We start from the raw sequence: 16241 nt of genomic DNA, 5'->3' as shown, positions 1-16241 counted from the left end.
AAGCTAAAATGTCATAGTTTTATTAAATAGTTGTAAGATGAGTTAGAAAAATAAGTAGCGAAATATATTAAGGTCTAAAGTAAAATTTATATATCAATAAGATGAAAATGTCAGGTAAATGTCAAAATTAAAGTTGGATCCACAAGGCATAAAATAGTACATATAAAAGCCAAATAAAATTATAGAAATAAGAAATATTTTGAAACGTAATTTAAAATTTTTGTAAAGAAACTAGAATGGGTTTGTAAATTTGTAAAGTATAAAGTGAAGTGACGTGAAGTGTAAAAGGGAAACGGCATTTAAAAAGAAAAGGCATATATGTGGAAAGGCCCTAACAAGGAAGAAGAAATCAAGAGAGTAAAAAGAAAAAAATCGAGAGATTATTGAATAGTTACCGAAAAAATTTGTCAAAGAAGTGTTGCAGAAGTTAATTGATAAAACCAGATAAAATAGAATCAGTTATCGTGAGAAAGTTGTTAAAAGAAGCAAATTGGGAGAAACCAAATATATAGAAGTAATTGTATTGGAAAAGTGACTCAAGGAAAATCCAGTGAAAGCGGAATAGCAGCAGCAGGTTCCGGAAATCCAGTGAAAGCGGAGTAACAGCAGCAGATTCCGGGAATCTGGTGAGAGCGGAGTAGCAGCAGCAGGTTCCAGAAATCCAGCGAGAGTGGAAAGACGAGGATTCCAGAGAACAATATCTAGGCAGAGTAAACGCGGGAAGCCAGTCGACAATTGATCTAGCAATAAGACATACAGAAAGGTACCTTTTCTTGTCGTTTTTGTGCACAAAGTAGACCAAACATCGTATACGAAATAGCTAGCTAACATATATTGAAAAGTACAATAAAAAGGGTAGAATACAAAATTTTCATACTTATATTTAAGTAAAAATTTTCATATCAAATAAATTTAACTTCACTATCTAAATAATCATCAAAATTTGGCCATTCTTTTTTTAATTTTATAGATATTAATATTAGAAATAAGTAATAACACATTGAATAAGAAATTATACGATAAAAAATAAATTTTTACAGTGCAGGCAACCAATAATACATAAAATCAATTAAAGTAACTACATCGATAAAATCTTGTTCAAAGTGTTAGAAATATTGTACGAGATTTCAGAATATTCTTTAACTGTGTTTGACATTCCATATTGGATTTTTATTGCTATATAAAAAAATAATTTCTAAATAACATCTTTTGTTTAGTGTGGTGTGTTGTGTGGTTTCATGCTGAGTTATACCTTCATTTGAACCTACTACTGAGAAGGGTCGAGAGCTAGACAGGGCAAATTAGACATCCAACATTACAACAAAACCGTTATACAAACAAATTACATATTATTATACATAAAAAGATTGGCGCATACACAAACACAAATTATACCCATAACAATATATCTCAAACGTATTTTTCTGTAAATATGCTATTAAAAATTTTTCTGTAACATTGGTTCTATTTCCAATAGTGCATATATTCCCAAAATAATTTGGATGTTGTGAATCATCTTGTATAACTGAATAGCAACAGGTGTTCATTACTTACCATCATAAAACGGACTATCTGGGTATATCGTTGCACAGATTTGAGCTACTATGAATGGCGTCGAGCAAATTATGTACATAACGATAACGGCAATGGTTTGTTTAACAGTATTAATCTTCGCCCTGGAGATGAAAGGGGTCCTTCTGTTGTGTGCGGATCTTTGGGAGCTGCGTGGTCTTAGACTGGATTCGGAACTCTGCCAGATTTCTCTGCATATACAGGAATAGGTGTATACCAGCACCAGGAGGGGTATTATGAAGATGGATATACTGAACCTGCAACAAATTTCTAATTATAAAGTTTATAATGGATGTGAGAGGTATTCGTAGGATGCTATTTTAGTCCAAGCATCCTGTCACGGATTAATGATAAATTTGCAGAAATTATTACCTGGACAAAAAAAATATGACCGTATAGAAAATTAAATTTTAAAGTGAGTTTCTTGTTCTTTAAACTCGATCCAAAATGGCGAACATGGTTAAAAAAAATCGCAAATTTCCAAAAAACGGTTTTTCTAAAATAACTAAAAAAAATATAGCACCGATTGAAATATTTTAAATGAGAAAGTTGTAGGTTTTAAAAAGATCTATCGACTGATTTTTTGTCAGTATCGAATGCTTTGTTACTTTTCGAGATATATCGAAAAAAACCGTTAAAAATCTTCTCTTTTCTCTTCTTCTATAACTCGTTTACATCTACGTTCCCATACTTGCTATTTACTGCAAGCATAGCCCGCGGCAAGCCAAAAAAGTACATTTTTGAAAAATTTAAAAATATTAATTATTTTTCGAGATATATCGATTTTTTTAAAAAAAGGCGCTCTCGAAAATTGGCTAGATCTTCTCAGCGGATAGCCCTACAGTGACGATTTTCGGTTTATTTTCTTCGTAAAAAGTTATATTATCATGCTGTTAAAAAATGTTGACGATTTTATTGATTTTAAGGGTCAAAAAATGACTGAAAAAGTTGCACTTTTTTTGGGTATGTTTTTTCCAAATAACTATTTCAATTTTTATTTTATGAAAATGGCTTTTAAAGAAAGGAACTGCTGACATTTTTTCACGAATTGCAAAAAGAAAATTGTTTTTCTACGACCTTCTGGAGCCGAGAAAATTTTATTTTTTTAAATTTTAAAGACGCAATTAACATTTTACAGCGATGCACTTGATGGAGGTGTTAATATTGAATACTTATATTTTCAAAAAAAAATAAATAGGATATGTTTACTTGATTTTTAGTATTAGTAATTGAGTAATAAACTGAAGCGTGTAAGTGCTGAGTGCGTCAGCTGGACCGGATGGAGAAGTAGTGATGAACGTGCAGTCTAAACGGCTCGCGTTTGCAAAATCTTTGATATCTCGGGTTATGGAACATGTCACGTAGAAATATTCTTTAGTACTTAATCTGGGGTAGCTAAACACGACTATTATAGTCATTTTCGCCTTAGAAACAAAATAGTCCCGTAAATGTTTAGTTTTTATTTAACTTATATTTTTTTTACTTATACGAAAATATGGACGACGAACAAGAAAATGAATCAGAAGACAATCCGACAAAGAAAAGAAGAATTTCATTCGATAAATAATTTTATCTATATAGGATACTTGTTAGTTTTTATTGTAATAATTTTATAGATATTTTATACATAGTTGTAAAATTATTAAATATTTTTGTAAATAAATTAAATTCTTTACACTTATTTTACACCAAAATTAATTAATTATTGAAATGATGAAGTAATTGTTAAAAATCCAGCAACAAGTACAANGTGGCCTCCGCGTTCGTATTTTTCGATATATCGATTTTTTTAAAAAAAGGCGCTCTCGAAAATTGGCTAGATCTTCTCAGCGGATAGCCCTACAGTGACGATTTTCCGTTTATTTTCTTCTTAAAAAGTTATATTATCATGCTGTTAAAAAATGTTGACGATTTTATTGATTTTAAGGGTCAAAAAATGACTGAAAAGTTGCACTTTTTTTGGGTATGTTTTTTCCAAATAACTATTTCAATTTTTATTTTATGAAAATGGCTTTTAAAGAAAGAAACTGCTGACATTTTTTCACGAATTGAAAAAACAAAATTGTTTTTCTACGACCTTCTGGAGCCGAGAAAATTTTATTATTTCAAATTTTGAAGACGCAATTAACATTTTACAGCGATGCACTTGATGGAGGTTTTAATATTGAATACTTATATTTTCAAAAAAAAAAAAAAAAGGATATGTTTACGTGCAGTCTAAACGGCTCGCGTTTGCAAAATCTTTGATATCTCGGGTTCTGGACCACGTCACGTACAAATATTCTTTAGTACTTAATCTGGGGTAGCTAAACACGACTATTATAGTCATTTACGCCTTAGAAACAAAATAGTCCCGTAAATGTTTAGTTTTTATTTAACTTATATTTTTTTTTTACTTTTATTGTATGAAAATATGGACGACGAACAAGAAAATGAATCAGAGGACAATCCGACAAAGAAAAGAAGAATTTCATTCGATAAATAATTTTATCTATATAGGATACTTGTTAGTTTTTATTGTAATAATTTTATAGAGATTTTATACATAGTTGTAAATACTGTAATTATTAATTATTAAAATGACGATAAATGAAAAAAATTGTAAATTAAATAAAAACTAAACATTTACGGGACTATTTTGCTTCTAAGACGAAAATGACTACGTGGTCTAGAAGCCGAGATATTAGATTTTGCAAGCGCGAGCCATTTAGACTGCACGTCATCAGTTTTCAGAGCGAGCGAGCGCCGCTACCCCCTACTTCTCCCTCCGGTCCAGCTGACGCACTCTCCGCTTGCACGCTTCAGTTTATTACACAATTATTAATACTAAAAATCAAGTAAACATATCCTATTTTTTTTTTTCTTGAAAATATAAGTATTCAATATTAACCCCCATTAAGCGCATCGCTGTAAAATGTTAATTGCGTTCTCAAAATTTTTTTTAAATAAAAAAATTATCTCGGCTCCAGAAGGTCGTAGAAAAACATTTTTGTTTTTTAAATTTGTGAAAAAATGTCAGCAGTTTCTTTCTTTAAAATTCATTTTCATAAAATAGAAATTGAAATAGTTATTTGCGAAAAACATACTCAAAGTCAATTTTTGATCCTTAAAATTAATAAAATCGTCAATATTTTTCAACAGCATGATAATATAACTCTTTACGAAGAAAAGAAACCAAAAATCGTTAACTGTAGGGCTATCCGCTGAGAAGATTAGCCAATTTTCGAGAGCGCCTTTTTTTCAAATATATCGATGTATCTCGAAAAACAATTAATATTTTAAAATTTTTCAAAACTGTTCTTTTTTGGCTTGCTGCGAGCTATGCTTGCAGTAAATAGCAAATATTAGAACGTAAATCTAAACGAGTTATAGAAGAAGAGAAAAGAGAAGATTTTTAACGTTTTTTTTCGATATATCTCGGAAAGTAACAAAGCAATCGATACTTCTCGATCTATTTAATACCTACAACTTTCTCATTTAAAATTTTTCAATCGGTTTTATATTTTTTTAGTTATTTTAAAAAAACCGTTTTTCGCAACTTTGCGATTTTTTTAACCATGTTCGCCATTTTGGATCGAGTTTAAAGAACAAGAAACTTTATTTAAAATTTAATTTTCTATACGGTCATATTTTTTTGTCCAGGTAATAATTTCTGTAAGCATTTCTCTATAATGCTTGGACTATTTCTAAGACTGTGAAAGTGAAGAGTTTCTACAGCCTTCTTATTGTTAGTTGAGAAGGAATACGACAAGGTGGATGAAAATTTATAGAATTACTGCTTGATAACGAGCAAAGGAGCTAGGCTGACATTTCAGTCGGTTTAGAATTGTTTGAATTATTTTATTTATTTATTCATCAATTCCAAACGAACAGGTGTCCGATTGCAAGGAGCAATGAAATATTCATGTTAATCTTATAATGTTCATGTTACGATACATACATACAGAGTGTACACACGTGAATCACCCACATTTACATAAACTTTTTGCTGCTACCTAATAGTGTATGAAACAAAACTAATGTATAAATAAACTTATGTATGTAGTTAAATAAAAACTGATGTATTTAAAAAAGAAATACCTGTGAAATACACAACCACACAAAAAAAAGTTGTCTGTACTTTTCATGCGACATATGTTATTCGTAGTATTTTTGCCTCCTGACCACGAATCCGGTGTTAGAACTGAGCTATCACATCACAGGAATTTCCTAACCTCAAGGAATAGGCCCAAAATAGGAAAAATTCACGAAGAAGTGCAAAGAAATATTCAAATGTTCATTTATATGGTTAATACCCTGCCGAACGTAAATTCGCGGTCAGAATTGATGATTCTTTTTCTAACCTCAAAAAAACTATCCAATTAAGGTCAGATATCACGAATTTTCAAAAACTAACAGGTTCGCGCCAAATTTGGTACTTATACGGGGGCTTTCGGGGTTACAGATCACAAACCCGAGATCAGATTTACAAAATCCGTTTTTAAAAATTTAATCAATTACCTATGTACTTTATTATGTGAGGTTAGGCAAAAAACCCATGAATAGGTCTTTTACAGTAAAAAGAATAAGATAAAACCGAAACAAGAAGGCTAAAATATGATTGGGTACTTAAGTTATCAAGTAGTGAATGTGAAGAATGAAGTTCCCAATTCAGACCTCGAATTTGTAATCAGCGACCCCGAAAACCTCTGTATACCAAATTTGGCGCGAATGTGTTATTTTTTGAAAATTTCGTCGGCCATCTTGAGTTTTGCAAAACTGACCTCGGATCCGTGATCAGCGACCCCGAAAAACCCCCGTATACCAACTTTGGCGCGAATGTGTCATTTTTTGAAAATTTAGTCGGCCATGTTGAATCCGCCATCTTGAGTTTAGCAAAATTGACCTCGGATCCGTGATCAGCGATTTCAAAATCCCCCGTATACCAAATTTGGCGCGAATCTGTTATTTTTTAAAAAATCGTGATAATCTGACCTTAATTGACACGTTTTTTTGAGGATAGAAAAAGAATCGTCAATTATGTTTCACGTTCGGCGGGGTTTTATCCATATAAATGAACATTTGAATATAGAAAAAAACATTGTTTTGTGTTTTCCTAGCACTTTTTCGTGAATTTTTGCTATTTTTGAACTGTTTTGAGGTTAGGAAATTCCTGTCATGCGATAGCTCAATTCTGACACTGGATTCGTGACCAGAAAGCAAAAATACTACTGATAACATATTATGTCTCATAAAAAGTACAGACATTTTTTTTTTGTTTGTCTGTGATATTTATAGATATAGAATATTTGTTACACTTTGGAACGAATGAAAAGTTTAACTCGTACAAATTCTGTAACTTAATAAATAAAGGTTTGTTGCAAAATTCCTGAAACACTTCAAATTGTATTTTCAATAGGGCATATTACAAAGAGATTTGTTCATATTTCAAATTATATGGGAGGTTGCAGCAACTCCCAACTTTTTTTTAAATGGAAGAGTAGGCAGATTAATATTTTATTTTAAAGCTTTTTCAATTACAAATAGAATTACGCATTTTTTTGTTTCTTTTTATAAGCATGTATCGGAAAAAATAAAATAAGGAAGTGTTTACTGAAACTACTTTAATGCAAAAAAAATATCAAAGTGCCCTCCACCTTGTTGCTGAACAATACCTTAAACAATAATAAAAAGCATTCTGAACATTTTGTAACACTTTCGGTGTTACTTGCCTTTCATGCCTGATTGTTTGTTGAAGCTCGACGATATCATTAGGTTTAGTAGCATGAACCTTGATTCTTAGATATCCCCATAAAAAATCTAATGAGGTACGATCGGGTGATCTTGCTGGCTACTCAATTGACATTTTGAGCAAAGTGTGATGGTGCCCTGTCTTGTTAAAACCGTATCCATGGTTAAATAAATCGGGATACAAGTTATTGGAGAATAAAGCCACTAGAGCCAGTTCATCTTGGAGCATAGTTAGGTATGTTTGTCCAGTTACATTTTCACTGAAAAATTCAGGACCTACTATGCTACTTCCAACAACATGCTACTATGCTACTTCCAACAACATGTTCGACCAGGTTTCTTCCTCGATTTTTAGAGGCCTGTAACGAAGAGGCCCCGATATCGATTTTCGATTTTGCTAATCTTACTTCGATTAATTGGAGGTATTTCTGGATGAACTTCAGCAAACAAAGGAGTGACTTTAGCCTGTGTTCCATTTCTGTCCCCATATCCGATCATCATTAAAATTACGTTACGATGCGTCTCGATTAAACAGGGCGTTTTTTATTTTTGGTTTTTAATTTACATGTTGGAATGCAAAAAATTACTAACAAATCAATCACATTCAGTTCAAACTTTTAGTAAACATTTCCTTTATTTTATTTTTTCCGACACATTTCTTATAAAAGTAGCAAAGCAAATGAAAAGGCTTTAAAATAAAAAAATAACCGATCTACCCTTCCGTTAAAAAAAAAGTTGGAAATTGCTGCAACCCTCCACATAATTAAAAAATAAACAAACCTCTCTGTAATATGCCCCATTGAATATAAAAATTGTCGTGCTTCAGGAATTTTGCGACAAACTTTTATTTAAGTTTCAAAATTTGTTCCAGTTAAACTTTCCATTCTGTATATATTTTCCTAACACCTAGCATTACACTACTTTAATATTATATTTCCTTAAAGCTGATTATATTTTAAAAAAGTGAAATTGTGCTAGATTTACTTAATCTAAATCAATTTGTCTTAAAGAAGTTACCCTTGAAATATGACCAATTCACTTCCGGACACCCTGTACAATTAAATAAAAATGACTGTAACAAGTTTAGCATATTATGTTAGGACTATTGGTTAAAAAACACTGAAATATAAATATTGCTGAAAAAAATCATCAAATTTCCTGATATCAGAAAAAGGATTTCAGCAGTTTTAAAAATAATACAAAATAAGAAAAATTTATAGAAAAAATTTTATCCTTTATCCAGATTTATTATAGTGCATGACTGATGGTGACTCCCTTTTCTTTTTCTTATGTACAGATTCACTTTTTATATAAATGACAATACATAAGCTCGATGCTTCCATTGCAGTAAAAACTATGTTCTTTATATTTTGATGAAGGTGCCCTATTTGAGAAATAAATTGCTAATAACTTTTCATGTTGTCATCATAAACCTCTGCGTCAAATTATAGCCGATATAAGTTTTTTAAGAAAAAACAAAAGACGGTTATGTCGTACTTGGAAAATTCAGATTTTTGTGCTTATTTGAGTGTAAGCCTGATTATAATATCCGCCCAAAATTGACTGTTTAAAGATGAGAATACCTGCACGTAAATCATTTTGATCAGATTATCCTTCTATGGAGGTTTCATTTATAATGTACAATTCTGAGTGGGCGGATGTACTTCCAAACTGCGAGGTTTTCAAGGAGACAACTTGGAAATTGGGGGATTTAATAGCATTAAACACGATTATGAAGGATAAACTTAAACGTAATACTTGTTTAAGTATTGAAACTTTGAAACACTTTTGAGGTATTTTTAGTCAAAAAAATGTGCGATGGGCGAATGTCAGAAACGTAAAGCTGCTATGAAATTGTAAAATATAGACTTTCAAAAATATTATGACATTAATTTGTATAAAACGAAATTCTTTGAAGTATGAGGACTGTCCGCGCGGACCGAGCCCGCCAGTCCGCCGTGAACTGTGTGTAACATAGGATTGTATTATCCTGGTTAAATACAGTGCTTTCGAAAATTAACGAATAAATTCATTATTTTTTAAATTGAGAAGTTTTCGAAAAAATCCCCTGGCACGTCGATTTTGTTTTTAAAAAAGGCACTTTTTGACATACGACCCATATTTGTGACGTCATCGTTGTTCGAGATATGACGTCATCGACAATTTTTTGCAGATTATGAATTTACACATTATAATTATTTTACACAGATCATGAAAAATTATGGTGTTACATAACAAAAATTTCAAGAAAATAATGTTTGAAAATTTTAAAATTTAATTTTCACAATACTGAAAATGATAATGATTATGTAAAAATCGACTAAATTAAATGTTCAAATTGTGCACCGTTGGCTGCCTGACAGTAGCCAAGACGATTAATAAATTCTTTTTGGACATTATCAATAACTTCAGGAGGTATACGATGTATCTCGTGACGAATTCTTGCTTTTAAATCTTCTAAATTAACCGGTCTAGTAACGTATACTTTGCTTTTTAAGTATCCCCACAAGAAATAATCTAGGGGTGTCAAATCAGGCGATCTGGCTGGCCACTCAATCGGCCCCCTTCTCCCTATCCAACGATTCGGGAACAGCTCATCTAAATAAGCACGGACAGGTGTTGCATAATGGGGAGGTGCACCATTTAGTCGATTTTTACATAATCATTATCATTTTCAGTATTGTGAAAATTAAATTTTAAAATCTTCAAACATTATTTTCTTGAAATTTTTGTTATGTAACACCATAATTTTTCATGATCTGTGTATGTAGAATGACACGCTCTTTCAAATGGCATGGTCAAAATTGGGGGTTGCTATTTAAAAAAATTGTCGATGACGTCATATCTCGAACAACGATGACGTCACAAATATGGGTCGTATGTCAAAAAGTGCCCTTTTTAAAAACAAAATCGACGTGCCAGGGGATTTTTTCGAAATCTTCACAATTTAAAAAATAATGAATTTATTGCTTACTTTTCGAAAGCACTGTAGAAAGCGGTCTGCCGCAGCGGACCAATTTAGTTCGCAGCGGACAGAGAAGCACTTGTGATTTTCTACAATGTCCGCGCGGACTGGAATGGCTGACGAGACGGAAAAATTAATAGGTCTTGTGCGGGAATGTGTTTTTTATATGATGTTCGTCATCCTGACTATCTTTTTTCATATATTTCATGCACCCATTTCCTTTTTCATCTTGCTTGACTCAAAGCGAACAGCAGAAGCAATTCTTCTTCGTCAGAGGAACTGTTGAATATGTTGAACAACAGAAGAAAACACGAATTCAAGAAAGAATGTATTTGAGAAAACAATACACACTCTTGACAACAACTGTTTTCATACTTGTTCGCCTCGATTTGTCCACATTCTGTCTGATTACCCTATTTTGCGGCGGACTGCAGTCGTGCCGTCCGCGGACAGTCCGCCTCATGTCTGACCGAGTCTTAAATGTTACATTATTTAATTTTACAGTTATTCCTAGTTACGAATTATTTTCTCGACAAAAAATATTATTTCAATTCACGAGGACTATCTTCCATCAATTGATTAAAAATTAAAGATACTAAATGAATCTACCGAGTTAAATTATTGAGTATATTTTCACTTCAATCATAAAAATTGTCAGTTTGTAAAGTTATTAATACTTTCAACACAATTCATTATCCTGTTGCCAGATATTCGTGATATTTCTAAAGAAAACTGTATTAAGTGCAGAGAATATAGTAAGTAAAAGATGGTATCTTGAGTCCCGATTAAGATTCGGTTAACTAACTGGATAACTACTTTATTTTAAAGGAATTAAAAATCCTATCAAATGAAGACAACAGTGTTCTTAGACACCAACAATCTGTGTACGCAGAAGATATGAGGAAATGAAGATAATCTCAATAAAGGTAAGGTAAGGTAAGCTGTTGGTATTGCGGAAAACAATTGCCTTGCTCCAACTAACAGCAATATCCAGTAAATATTGAAATGAAAGCAGATATGAGATAACAAATCAAAATGTAAAGCAAAGGTCTATTTAATAGACAAAGCAGTAAATATGATGGTTCGAAGTGGTTATTATTTATTGTTGTTAGTATTGAATCAGTATTAGGAATCATATCCGTTACCGATATCTAATAAAAGTTAAAATTTTAGAGTATTTATAAATAGTTATAGTATATGGTATAATATTAAGTAGGAAAAATTATTAAGGATCAAAGATATGTCATATCTTGGTCAAATCAATATGTCAAAGAAATGTCAAAAATTTAAAGTGGGATTCACATGGAATCAACTAGTAAATAGAAAAGTAACATAAGAGTAGAGAATGAGAAATATTTTGATGTGGAATGTAAATGGAGATTGTTAAGAAACTATAATAGGGTATAAGTGTAAAGGTTAAGTGAAGTGAGGTGAGTGAAAAAGAAAAAAAACCGGCAAGTAAAAAGAAAGCAGAACGAGATATGTGAAAAGACCTTAACAGAGGAAAAACCAAAATCAAGGTAGTGGAAAAAAAATNTTTCAATTCACGAGGACTATCTTCCATCAATTGATTAAAAATTAAAGATACTAAATGAATCTACCGAGTTAAATTATTGAGTATATTTTCACTTCAATCATAAAAATTGTCAGTTTGTAAAGTTATTAATACTTTCAACACAATTCATTATCCTGTTGCCAGATATTAGTGATATTTCTAACGAAAACTGTATTAAGTGCAGAGAATATAGTAAGTAAAAGATGGTATCTTGAGTCCCGATTAAGATTCGGTTAACTAACTGGATAACTACTTTATTTTAAAGGAATTAAAAATCCTATCAAATGAAGACAACAGTGTTCTTAGACACCAACAATCTGTGTACGCAGAAGATATGAGGATATGAAGATAATCTCAATAAAGGTAAGGTAAGGTAAGCTGTTGGTATTGCGGAAAATAATTGCCTCATGCTCCAACTAACATCAATATCCAGTAAATATCTAGTGATTAATAATGATTATCTAAAATAAAAATTGAAAATGATATCTATAGAGCCTTCATAAATGATTGTGACCGCCGCGTTTAGGCAACCAATATTGCACGGAATTTAGTCCAAAAGGATCCACCCACCACCAAATACTGCCATAGGTACATCCCCCCCAATAACCGACCCACATCTACTATGAAAGGCAGTAATGGCAGAAAATGACCTTTTACACATCCCTAGAACCAGACAAGCAATATTCATTTGTTTTGGACTAAACGGATCCAATCCAACTATTATGACAAGCAGTGATGTCACAAAAATGACCTTGTACGACTCTATTTATTAAACGCATTCGTTTAGAGTGGAAGTGAGTCTTCTGGAGAAGATGAAGGAGAAAATGAAGAAACTTCAGAAGGCGAAGATGGTAGTAAGGCAAGGGAACTCACGTTAAAAAAGCACCACAAAGGAAACAGAAGCCTACTACGTCCTCGTCGTTGTTCCTGGGTTCGGCAAAACGTAGCTTCTAAAGAAAGTCAACAAAAGGTTTTCAAGATTTATAAAAGATTTACCCTAATGTTTAGTTTCCCTGTCTGAGCTTCAGTTTCAGTTTCCCTGTCTAAGCTTTACCTTAGGTTTACCTGATTGAACTTCAGTCTGAGTTATCTGTCGGTGCTTCAGCTTGGTTTTGGTAGCCTGAACCGCTGTTTTCAGATTTCATGTTTAAGCTTCAGTTAGAGTTTCCCTGTCCGAGGTTCAGATTTAGTTTGCCTGCCAGTTTGAGATTTCTGACATTCCTGCCTGTCACAATAGTTGGACGCGATTAGAATTGTGGGTATAGGTTTAGCCCAAAATCAACTACCCGTCATAGTAGTAAAATGTGGGTCGGTTATTGGGGGGGTATGTAGGACAGTTAATGGTGGGGTTGGGCTAAAATCGATTGAATTTTGTTTGTGTGGCCCCAAGCTGTAAAAATCACGTATTTTTTATATTTTTCCAGTAGGGCCGAAAGTCGCACTTAATGACCCTTCTCCTTTAATTGCCAACGTGAAGGAAATACAATTACTGGTCACGTGACATGAAATCAATTGTGAAGCATTATTAATAAAAAAAACATACATTAATGTAATGTTTCAAATAAATATCTCATATTCTTAATTAAGATGATATTATCTAGATACTCATTTGTGTACTTATAATTCATAGAACAACTCATTACGATTTTTTATGAATTATAAGTACACATATGAGTAAGTATGTATCTGTAGATATCTTCTTTATATTTAGAATTGTTGAGTTGGACAAAAGATACATCAAATTTCGATGAGTGAAATGTATTTTTGTTTTTAATTTTGAGATAAATGAATTGTGTTTTTTAGAAAATTTATTTTAACACTTTAACTGATTTTGTGGTGAATATTTTTGTTTGTTTATTAGAACCCTGAGGATGGTATGGATGGATGGTAACACCGAAACGTTGGCAATGATTTGAAATGTAGTGTCTTTTACTTATTAAAATTTATTCCACTTGGATTTAAAAGTTCATTCCTGATCTACTACTGCAAAATTTGATATTTTAAATGATTTCAAATGTATGTACCTACTCGACAAACCCTTCTTAATAATACAGTTGCAAATTATCACAAGGGTTATGCAGCAAAATATTTCCTTCAGGATTGTCCTATTTGGATTTGAAGTTCACGGGAGAAGTTTAGTTAGACGTCACTCCCACTGGGGTTGTAATCCTGTATTACGTTTTCGTTTGTCGAATTGTGACAGGTGATATATCGCTGCTTCACCCTCCGTAGGTTTCAAGGTCGCAACCTTCTTTGATTTATCGCTACTCAGAAAAACAAAAGAAACATTCCGACATCTGTTATAACTTTATTTTCGTTTTCCCATCTGGTAAACGGCAAGTAGTAACATCACGTGAAAATTATTTTTTCTGTCAAAGAGAACTATTAAACACACGTTTATTTATAAAGGAAGTTTAAACGTATTTAAGTTTCGAAATAACTAATAGTCCTTTTATATCCCTATGGCGTTCTTTGATTTAGAACTTTGTAGTCAAAATGATTAGCAAGGTTGTATGTACAGGATGATTCGTGGGAATGCATCAATTTTTTAACGAAAGAAATTGTTTTAAAAAATAATTACGTGCCTACCACTGTCACTTAAGAGGGAAACCAGTCCGTCCTAAATTCTTTTCAGGTAAATAATTTTCCCTAAAAGTCAGTATAAGATATGCATATTTTTATACAGGGTGTTTCTAAAATAGGGTTCCAAACTTCTACTGCGTTTATAACTCATTAAAATAAGCCAAAAAGTTCCTATTAACATGTGCCCTAAAACGCACCCTTAGGAAGTTATATGCCCTTAAAAGGGCTCAAACAAAACTGTTTTTTTTCTGTTATTGACAAAACGGTCGCAAATAAATAGAAAAAAATTTATGGGTCTTACATAACTTTTTACGTTAAATAACATGGGCTACTCCGTTTTCGACATGCAAATCATATGCGTCCCATTTAGGTTGGTGAAGGGGGTTTTCGGCCCGTAATTTTTTTTATTTCAATTTTTTTACAATTTTCTCTACAGATTTATAAAATCTTAACAATTTTACGTAAAAAATATTATATTTGTCCAAATCGATATTTGCAATGGTTTTCGAGTAAATTAAGTTTGATAATTACTCTCTTTATGTTATTAGGCCAAATATTACAAAAATCTGTTTACCATGGCAAATAAAAGACTGACGTTGCCCAACGCTTAACAATTTAAGTTATTGATAAACTGTCAATTGGGCTTTGCAGTGTTTAATTAGTAAAAGTGCTGAGTGGAAAATTTAAGTATACAACATTATTGCAACTCATAAAATGGAGACATAATCAAACACGGAAATGGCAGATATGCACTTGAAATAGCTGTCGAGAAGGAAGTCTTCTATTCGGGTATGGTGCCGCATACAGACGCCTCGCTTCTGATGCATTTCCAGCCGCACGGCCGTACATAAAGTGCATATCTGCCATTTCCGTGTTTGAATATGACTCCATCTTATGAGTTGCAATAATGTTGTATACTTAAATTTTCCACTCACCACTTTTACTAATTAAACACTGCAAAGCTCAATGGACAGTTTATCAATAACTTAAATTGTTAAGCGTTGTGGCAACGTCAGTCTTTTATTTGCCATGGTAAACAGATTTTTGTAATTTTTGGCCTAATAACTTAAAGAGCAGAGTAATTTTCAAACTCATTTTACTCGAAAACCATTGGAAATATCGATTTCGACAAAGATAATATTTTTTACGTAAAATTGTTAAGATTTTATAAATTTGTAGAGAAAATTGTAAAAAAATTGAAATAAAAAAAATTACGGGCCGAATACCCCCTTCACCAACCTAAATGGGACGCATATGATTTGCATGTCGAAAACCATGTTATTTAACGTAAAAAGTTATGTAAGACCTATTCATCTTTTTCTTTTTATTTGCGACCGTTTTGTCAATAACAGAAAAAAAACAGTTTTGTTTGAGCCCTTTTAAGGGCATATAACTTCCTAAGGGTGCGTTTTAGGGCACATGTTAATAGGAACTTTTTGGCTTATATTAATGAGTTATAAACGCAGCAGAAGTTTGGAACCCTATTTTAGAAACACCCTGTATAATTTAATTTATTTTAAATGAATATGACGGAAAACAGATTTTCCATTATAAAAACGTCATCGACACAGCATAATATATACCAACTTTTTTGAAATTTGTGAATCGATCTGTAGTAGAGTTCATTTTCCAATTCATTTTTTATCTCTCTTTAAATATGTCGTTTCTAATACCGTGTACTTTAGAATTTTAATCTGTACTTAACTTTCTCAATTACGCTATCTGAAATGTAATACATCTATCTACCTTCAAAATTGCTTCTTCAAATCTTACTGCTTTTTTCACAGAACTGAGTTTAAATTAAAAATCTGTAGCGCAAGTTATAACCACCAGTCG

At 32.1% G+C, this 16241-nt stretch overlaps 1 protein-coding gene across 1 annotated transcript in view; it reads right to left on the bottom strand.

The window, feature by feature from the left end:
- LOC108904577 (mesotocin receptor-like) overlaps positions 1-16241 on the bottom strand; it is a 181622-nt gene that overhangs the window by 141663 nt on the left and 23718 nt on the right. Inside the window, exon 3 of the mRNA XM_018707191.1 lies at positions 1555-1829. Within this exon, the coding sequence (XP_018562707.1) occupies positions 1555-1829 (275 nt within the window). The remainder of the gene's footprint in view (positions 1-1554; positions 1830-16241) is intronic.

Source organism: Anoplophora glabripennis, unplaced genomic scaffold (genome assembly GCF_000390285.2).
Source record: "Anoplophora glabripennis isolate ALB-LARVAE unplaced genomic scaffold, Agla_2.0 scaffold8, whole genome shotgun sequence".
Lineage (NCBI taxonomy): Eukaryota > Metazoa > Arthropoda > Insecta > Coleoptera > Cerambycidae > Anoplophora > Anoplophora glabripennis.
The sequence above is the reverse complement of the archived record's forward strand: the minus strand, read 5'-3'. Positions and strand labels throughout refer to the sequence as shown.